Source organism: Salvelinus alpinus, chromosome 19 (assembly GCF_045679555.1).
Source record: "Salvelinus alpinus chromosome 19, SLU_Salpinus.1, whole genome shotgun sequence".
NCBI classification, from domain to species: domain Eukaryota; kingdom Metazoa; phylum Chordata; class Actinopteri; order Salmoniformes; family Salmonidae; genus Salvelinus; species Salvelinus alpinus.
In genome coordinates this window covers 41,875,016-41,884,078 of record NC_092104.1, presented here as the reverse complement: position 1 = coordinate 41,884,078, position 9,063 = coordinate 41,875,016, and the positions used below count along the sequence as shown (strand labels likewise).

Sequence of the window (9,063 nt, the reverse complement as noted above, 5' to 3'; positions counted from 1 at the left end):
TTCATCCTGTGACCTTTCCGTAGCAGTCCACTGTCTCCATGGTTGGTGTTTTTAGCTGTGCCGCAGTGAGAAACAGCAGGTGGACTGGACATCAGGACTGCAATAAAAGCTCCGTTCACAAGCATAGCCACTGTATTTACCGACAATAAGGGACTAAGACTATACTGGTCCCAAATACCTCAGTTACAACTTGTAAAAATGCTTTATGTAGTCAGATAGACACTGCATTTCCACTGCAATGTGAATAGTTGCTGAGAGAAACATTTTGCAGGGTTCGAGAGAATTCCAAAAGGAATACTACATATATTCTATTTGGGAGATGTGTGTGAAATAACCATTGGGAAAGTAAAACGTGCTTTGTATTTGTTTTTGCTGGGGATTCAGGTTTATATGGATTGTCCCTGCACTGAAAATAAGGATAGTTTTTGCTCTGTAATTGACCTGCAATTTAGTCTTTGCCATTCCGACTTGATACATGAATAATTTTAGACTCTAAAATGAGTCAGTTTACGTTAGATTAAATACCAAGATACATTATTATTACGAATACTACTTTTACATAGAATAATATTTCATAATCAGAACATTTTATGAAGGTTCTATTTTTCCAGCTAAAACTGATAGTCTCCCCCCCACTTCATTTCAGAGCTCAAAAGGTAGTTTTTCATTTAGCACAGAAATCCTCTTATCACTGTCTCTCAGAGTGTGGAGAGAGTGCTTATCTCCACCAGCCAGCAGACTGAAGCCTGCTCCCGCAGGAATGAGCCTCAGACAAAGAGCCCCCGAGGGCATTGATTCCTGCCAGCAGCAAACCTCCTCTGTCCATAAGCTACACACACACACACACACACAGACACATACACACCATAAATAACCACCAAGCTAGCCTTTCGTTTCGGTTATATGTCTCTGGCCACATTGCCTTAACAACAAGCCCAACAAAAAGACCAAAAGGGGGTGTTTTTAACGGCAAGCAAAACAAAAGCTGAGGGAGAAAATGATTAAAGAAGTCCAACACGTGGAGGCTAAATCAACATCAGTGTAATGGTCCAGTAATTGGTCCTGCCTGCCACACTTTGGCCCTGGATTGAATAGGTGACATATTGTGAGAATTAACAGGCTGTTCAAATCTAACCTTCAAAGCAGAATTCTTTCCTAACCACCTCAAAGGTCAGGCTACTACTGTGATTGTTTTATAACACTATGTTCTTCTAGATAAAGTACTTTGATTGGACAGGCTCTCGATGTGGACGTCAGTTGAAAGGAGACGGTAACATTTACTTTTGTAATTGTAGTCTCTGCATAGTTGTTTCTTTAGCTACACTGATGTTTCTTTTTATTCTGATGACACCACTACAGCATGGCTGTCTTACTGCATTTGATGTTTATACAGTTCAATAAGATCTACAATTGAACAAAACTGACTAATGTATTTTTTTCTCACTTCTCCATAGGAGCTTTATGTTGTTTTCTTCAGGGTCGTCAAGCCGATTGGTTCTTTACCCCCACACACTACCCTCTGTGACAGGAAAACCAAAGCTAAAGCCGAGCTACAGTCCACAGCTCTTCAGATAAAAGTCCTTTGCTGAGCTAAATTTTATGATCATGGTCATGGTGGGGTAAATGCTCTGGGAGAGTGCTGGGCAGCGTTCAGCAGGAAATTGTTGTGGAACATTGCAGATAGAAATGTCATGAATAAATCTGACAATGTGATTCCTTATTCTACATGTCAGAGAGGCATGTTTATTCTACATAATACATTTCTATCTTAACATTCCACAAAGTTGTGCCCTGGCCCTGCTGAATGCGGCCCTGGGGTGTATTCATTAAGTCTTGCAACGTAAACCGTTTAAGAACCAAATGGAAGCAAACAGAGCAAACGGAACGAAACTGGGAGGGATCGACCTGAATTTGTCCAATAGAAACTCAAGTTTTTGTTGCAAAACAGTTTCCGTTTGGAGTTAACGATTTCGTTGCTAAATGTTTTGCAACAGAATCGGCGTAATGAATACACCCCTGGTGTGAGGATGGGGACGTAGGGACTGGCTGGCTGGCTGAAGGGGCCTACTGCCTGCTGTGAGTGCGTCTGCAGACCTGAGGCCGAGTAGAGTGGAGAGAACAGGGGAGAGGGGGACCCACCACTGCAGGTGCAGCCCCTTGGAAGTGCAGCAAGGCCCATGAATGGCAGCAATTCAGGGCCGGCCCCATTGGGCCTGTTCTCTAGGCCCCAGCGCTAATCCCAGGCCCTAATCGGATTATGTAAATTCCTACTCCACACAGAGAGACTTTTATGGAAGGCTGCGTCTTTGAAACAACACTTGAAGGGTGTAAAAAAGAACATTAACAATTGGTTAAACTAGACGTCGTTTTTAAAAATCTGAAACGGAGGTTGAAAGTGGGAGGCAGAGAGAGAGGGTGTAGGAGAGGTGGGCCGAGGAGGAGGGGTTGTAGAGAGATGGCTTGACTTGCGCTCATGCTTGTGGCTCAGGGAAGGACCAGCCCGCTCGCTCCCCATGCTCCCCCTGTAATTTATGTGTGGCCCCTGGAATGGCTCAACAAGATTACCATAGTCATAACAAAACGCACATTGTTAAACTGTCAATCTGGATATGGTATTTTTACCTTTTGTGGCCCAATCAGGGTGAATTCAGTGGTAGCAGGACTGGTGATATCAAAGTTTTACTGAATGGGTTACCCATGGTTGATGTTTGCGCATAGAAGGGAACAAATGTCCGGAATTGTAAGGGAAGGATCAGGAAGGGAAACGTCTCAGTTTCAGCTCAATAGGAATTTATTTGTAAGCGTAATGTTACCTTTTAAAAGTCACATCGTTGCGTATTAAAATACATGAATCATTTAGTGAAATAACTCAACAAAAAGGAGTGGATGATATGAAAGTAAAAGTTTTCCAATATTCTCTGAAATTGTTAAACGTATGATATTACATCAGTATTCATATGTTTACCGCTAACCTATTGGTAATTTCTTTGTTTACAGACAGAATAGGACACCCAACGGGAAACACAGTGGTCTGCGGCTGGAAACATCACTCTTGAGTTGAACACCACAATGCAGCAGACTGGAGGAGAGGCTCAACGACCGCACACGTCACACAATAGGGGCTCACCCAGCTATAAAAATGTGAGATGTATGCGCCAGCCTTCCCTCTCTCCATCCCTCCCTCTCACACACAGTCATCAGAGTATGAGAAGGCTGTGACTGACTGGACCTACTATACACAGGACTGGACTACTACATCGGGCTACTGCAGCAGCCAACACTGATGACCTGAGGTACACACTTCTGCTACCTGATACCTCTGTCTGCACGCTACAGCACTTAACAGGTGAGATCAGGGACAATAAGTGGATTTTTGTTTTTTCCTCTGAGGTTTTCCTTTATTGAATTGTAAAATTGTTAGAGTAAAAAATAGTTGGAATGAAAATGTTAAGGAATCTCATGAAAGATGGAACAAATTTTCCGTTTGTATTTTTTAGTGTACCATTCAGGAATAAATAGTTCAACACAACAGAAGTGTATTTATTTGTATGTACGCTAATCGTGACGAACACACTAGCATCCTCTGTATGCATTGACTGAAGGTCAGACCTTTTCCATAAACATGTATTTTCATGATGGTATTTCTCATCTTCTGAAGATGAAACTGAATTCCAATATCAAATACATTACATTAGTCATACTTAAACTATATTATACATCTATTTCTTACAATTACGGTGTTAATGCACCCTATTTCAGTCATCGTGGAGATTTAGGTGCAATTAAAATGTTATGTGACACCACCATACAGCATTTCTGCCTGGGGTCTGCACCAGAAATGGCACCCTATTCCCTATACAGTGCACTACTTAGCCCATGGCAAAAGTAAATGTTCTTTGAATGTTATGTGACATGTTTTTCTCTGGAGTTTAGTCTGAAATGGCACTATAGCGCACTACTTTTGTCTAATCAGAAGTAGTGCACTGTATAGGGAATAGGGTGTAATTCCAGTAGAACAACACCGTGGTAGTTTTGAGTCTGTGTAGATTTCTCTCTAAAACGCTCCACTCTCCTCCCTCCAGGAGAGCAGCACGATGACCAAGAAGGTGTTCACCAACACACGGGAGCGATGGCGGCAGCACAACGTCAACACTGCCTTCACTGAGCTCCGCAAGCTCATCCCCACCCACCCGCCAGAGAAGAAGCTGAGCAAGAACGAGATCCTGCGGCTGGCCATGCGCTACATCAACTTCCTGGTGCAGTTGCTGGAGAGCCAGAGTGGTGAGCCGGCCTCGCACTCCCCAACCGCCCTGCTCACCTTCCTCAGGGGCAATGTGGAACGTCTCCACTCCTCCTCCAGGACCTGGGGCCTGGCCAGCGACACTGACGCCCCCTCCCCTGGATCAAGCTGTGACAGTACCGAGGCCTGGTAGTGTGCCTGCTGCAGTTTCCTCTGATGGGTGATCAGCATCTACCACTCCCTGGGGTAAAACTGTCTGTCACCATACCCACATCCATAGACTCCATTTTAGCTCTGCAACACTTGAGGGGGACAGTGTTGGTGGTGATGGCAAGCAGAGGATGTTTGTGTGGTGTTTGTGGGTGATGCCCTCCCTGCTGAATTAAAGAGATGGAGATGGATTTATTTAGCCACACTTTTATGTTGAAATTATGACAGGGGATGATGGGAGCCTTGTGAAATGTAATCTGTTATCTGCATGGATGTACCGGTAGCTTGGATGTATTCCCATCTTCATGTCTGACATGTATGTTCATCCTGTCGGTGGTGAAAGATGTCTGCATCAAAAATGTTTCGTTTTGAAATGAGAAATGATGCATTAAGGCCATGAAGGACAATTTAAAGGATTAAGAAATAGAAAATGTCAAGGAATTTTTTTTGGGGGGGGGAATTCATTTCAGGAAAGATAAAGTCTTGTCCAATTCACCAAGGACTACAATCCAATTACAAAAGTCTATGGAGATTTGTTGTGTGCTGAATCTCTGATTCTGACCTTGCTTATTTGCAAAGCACTATTTATTATCAAATCCTGCAATATGACCACATTCCTTGAGTGACACATTGATCTTATATGTATTGATTACGTACAGTATTGATTGATTATTTATTTGGACGACAGGGAATGAGCTGTAGGATATCAACTGACAATTCTCTTTGAAATATGTTTCAATTGTAGGACTGTGTTGTATGAACACATACCAGGAATAGTTGTCTGTCCGTTCAAGTATTTATTCATCTTGCTCTTCTTGTACAATAGGCATGTCATGTAGCCAAAGATTTTTATTTTACCATCTTTTCTCAAGGCTATTGTGATTAATATGCTTTTTGTAAAATGTTGGTTAATATTGTTAATGTTATTTATTGGAACTATTTATTTAATAAATTATTTGTAAATTTAAAAAAATACTTTGAATTTATCAAAAGTAATTAAGTACCATCCTCTTATCATTAAAAGACACCATGCAACCATTTTTACTAATGTAACAGAAAGTGCCGATCCAGTAAGTCAAGAGTACAGCTGCTCCCTGTGTGTTTGTACTGGTCCATTCTGGATCCCCTAGTCTAGTAAAGCCCTTGTTCCCTCTCAATGGGCCAGTAATGGCCATCCCTCTGATTGTCCACTACAAACACCCTGACCGCCGTGTGGACACAGAGACCACCCCTGACCTCTGAACCCTTATCTAGTGTCCGAGGGCAGAGAGAGGGGAAGAGTAAAAGGACAGCTTAACTTGTGCCCTGCAGTCACACAGGTCACCATGCAGTCAAACCCTGACCACTGACCACTGACCCAACAAGCAGATGTAATACTGCTCGTCCTGAGGGTCTCCCATGGGCTCTTGGAGTGTTTTTCACATCACAAATCTTTGTAAACAAAGTGAAACGCTTACTTACGGCCCTTCCCAACAACGCAGAGAGAAAAAATGAAATAGAAAAACAACACGGGGAATAAATACACAATGAGTACCGAGTCGATATGCAGGGGTACGAGGTTATTGAGTTAGATGCACTACATGACCAAAAGTATGTGGACACCTGCTTGCGAACATCTCATTCCAAAAGCATGAGAATTCATATGGAGTTGGTCCCCCCTTTGCTGCTACAATAGCCTCCACTCTTCTGGGAAGGCTTTCCACTAGATGTAGGAATATTGCTGCGGGGACAAGAGCATTATTGAGGTCGGGCACTGATGTTGGGCGATTAGGCTTGGCTCGCAGTCGGCGTTCCAATTCATCCCAAAGGTGTTTGATGGGTTTGAGGTCAGGGCTCTGCAGGCCAGTCAAGTTCTCCAACACCGATCTCGACAAACCATTTCTGTATGGACCTCGCTTTGTGCACGGGGGCATTGTCATGCTGAAACAGGAAAGGGCCTTCCCCAAACTGTTACCACAAAGTTGGAAGCACAGAATTGTCTAGAATGTCATTGTATGCTGTAGCATTTCGATTTCCCTTCACTGGAACTAAAGGACCTAGCCCGAACTATGAAAACAGCCAAAGACTATTATTCCTACTCCAAACTTTACAGTTGGCACTATGCATTTGGGCAGGTTGCGGTCTCCTGGCATCTGTCAAACCCAGATTCGCATGGTGATCTTAGGCTTGTGTGCTGCTGCTCGGCCATGGAAACCCATTTCATGAATCTCCCGAAGAACAGTTTTTGTGCTGACGTTGCTTCCAGGGGCAGTTTGAAACTCGGGAGTGAGTGTAGCAACAGAGGACAAACGATTTTTACACGCTACGCACTTCAGATCTCAGCGATCCCGTTCTGTGAGCTTGTGTAGCCTACCACTTCAGTAAGGCCATTCTACTGCCAATGTTTGTCTATGGCGATAGCATGGCTGTGTGATCGATTTTATACACCTGTCAGCAACGGGTATTGCTGAAATAGCAGAATCCACACATTTTAAATGGTGTCCACATACACTATATATATACAAAAGTATGTACAGTGCCTTCAGAAAGTATTCACACCTCTTGACTTATTCCACATTCTGTTACAGCCGGAATTAAAAATGGATTACATACCTTTTTTTCCTTACCCATCTACACATATCATGACACTAGGCGAGACCCAAATGCAGACACAGGAGGCAGATGGTTGGAGTTTAAGATGTTTAATAAATCCAAAAGGAATAGGCAAGAGAATGGTCATGGACAGGCAAAAGGTCATAACCAGATCAGAGTCCAGGAGGTACAGAGTGGCAGGCAGGCTCGAGGTCATGGCAGGCAGAATAGTCAGGCAGGTGGGTACAGAGTCCAGAACAGGCAAGGGTCAAAACCTAGAAAAAGGATTAAAGGCAAATTAGGAAACCGGGAAAACCACTGGTAGGCTTGGACATACAAGACGAACTGGCACAGTGAGACAGGAAACACAGGGATAAATACACTGGGGAAAATAAGCGACACCTGGAGGGGGTGGAGACAATAACGAGGACAGGTGAAACAGATCAGGGTGTGACAACACACAATACCCCATAATGGCAAAGTGAAAACATGTTTTTAGTAATGTTTGCAAATGTATTGAAAACGCAATACAAAAATATCTCATATCTCATTTACGTAAGTATTCACACGTTAATACTTTATAGAAGCACGTTTGGCAGCGATTACAGCTGTGAGTCTTTCCACACCTGGATTTTGCAACATTTGCCCATTATTCCTTTCAACATTTTTCAAGCTCAGTCAAACTGGTTGTTGATCATTGCTAGACAACCATTTTTAGGTCTTGCCATAGATTTTCAAGTAGATTTAAGTAAAAACTGTCTTCTTGGTTAGCAACTCCAGTGTAGATTTGAACTTGTGTTTTAGGTTATTGTGCTGCTGAAAGGGGAATTCATCTCCCAGTGTCTGTTGTAAAGCAGTCTGAACCAGGTGTTCCTCTAGAATTTTGCCTGTGTATACATTTTGTTTCTTTTTTTATCCCAAAATACTCCCCAGTCCTTAATGATTACAAGCCTACCCATAACATGATGCAGCCAGCACTATGGTTGAAAACATGGAGAGTGGTACTAAGTAATGTGTTTTATTGGATTTGCCCCAAAAATAAGACTTTGTATTCAGGACAAAATGTGAATTGCTTTGCCACATTTTTTGCAGGATTCCTTTAGTGCTTTGTTGCAAACAGGATGCATGTTTTGGAATATTTCTATTCTGTACAGGCTTCCTTCGTTTCACTCTGTCAAATAGGTTAGTATTGTGTAGTAACTGCAATGTTGTTGATCCATCCTCAGTTTTATCCCATCACAGCCATTAAACTCTGTAACTGTTTTAAAGTCATCATTGGCCTCATGGTGAAATCCCTGAGTGGTTTCCTTCCTCTCTGGCAACTGATTTAGTAAGGACCAGTGGTGTGTATTCATAGATGACAAGGGAAGCCAGGCTTACTCAAATTCTTAACTGATAAAAACAAAATCGAATGATAAAATAATGTAGCTTTTGTCTCTCTCTGTTTTCGCAATTTTCCGTCAAATTTGCAAGTGGATGAATCTCACAATAGCCCATGTATCTGAAGCTGTCTGGACCTAAAGAGTATAACATTTTTCTGCCGTAGCATTTAATTCATTGATGCCAGCAAGCCTCCCTTGATAAAAAAAACCGTATAGAATAATGAGCGAATCAGCGTTGAGCTGAGCTCAACTGTGGGTTGTTCTGGTGCAGCAAAACACCCCCGAAGGGAAGCCAGCTTGGATTTGGCTTCCCACTAATCAAATCACTTCCTAAGCATAACGTAATTTTCGTTTTTTCTGTTCTGTTTGTGCTGATGTTCTGCAGTAGCTATATGAACAAAAATATAAATGCAACATGCAACAATTTCAAAGATTTACAGTTACAGTTCATATAAGAAAATTAATTAATTTTAATTAATTAATTCTGCGGTAATCTATGGATTTCACATGACTTGGCAGGGGTGCAGCCATGGGTGGGCCTTGGAGGGCATAGGCCTACCCTCGTGGCAGCCAGGCCCAACCACTGGGAAGCCAGGCCCAGCGAATCATTATGAGTTTTCCCCACAAAGGGGCTTTATTACAGACAGAAATACTCCTCAG

General features: G+C 42.6%; 1 protein-coding gene across 2 annotated transcripts; it reads left to right on the top strand.

Annotated features, from left to right (window-relative positions):
* Nucleotides 1-2,558: 2,558 nt before the first annotated feature.
* Nucleotides 2,559-8,293, top strand: LOC139545627 (T-cell acute lymphocytic leukemia protein 2-like). Of its 2 annotated transcripts, none has more exons than XM_071353599.1 (3): nt 2,559-2,797; nt 2,998-3,293; nt 4,083-8,293. In XM_071353599.1, exon 3 carries the CDS (start codon nt 4,095-4,097, stop codon nt 4,431-4,433), a length of 339 nt encoding a protein of 112 aa, XP_071209700.1. In that variant the 5' UTR covers nt 2,559-2,797; nt 2,998-3,293; nt 4,083-4,094; the 3' UTR covers nt 4,434-8,293. The 2 variants fall into 2 exon arrangements, with proteins under 2 accessions (XP_071209700.1, XP_071209699.1); XM_071353598.1 differs by having other exon boundaries at nt 2,617-2,797; nt 2,998-3,346.
* The last annotated feature ends 770 nt before the right edge of the window (nt 8,294-9,063 follow it).

What these genes read in the sequence shown, in the direction of transcription:
- LOC139545627 (XM_071353599.1), top strand. Translation starts at nt 4,095, where the DNA reads ATGACCAAGAAGGTGTTCACCAACACACGGGAGCGATGGCGGCAGCAC.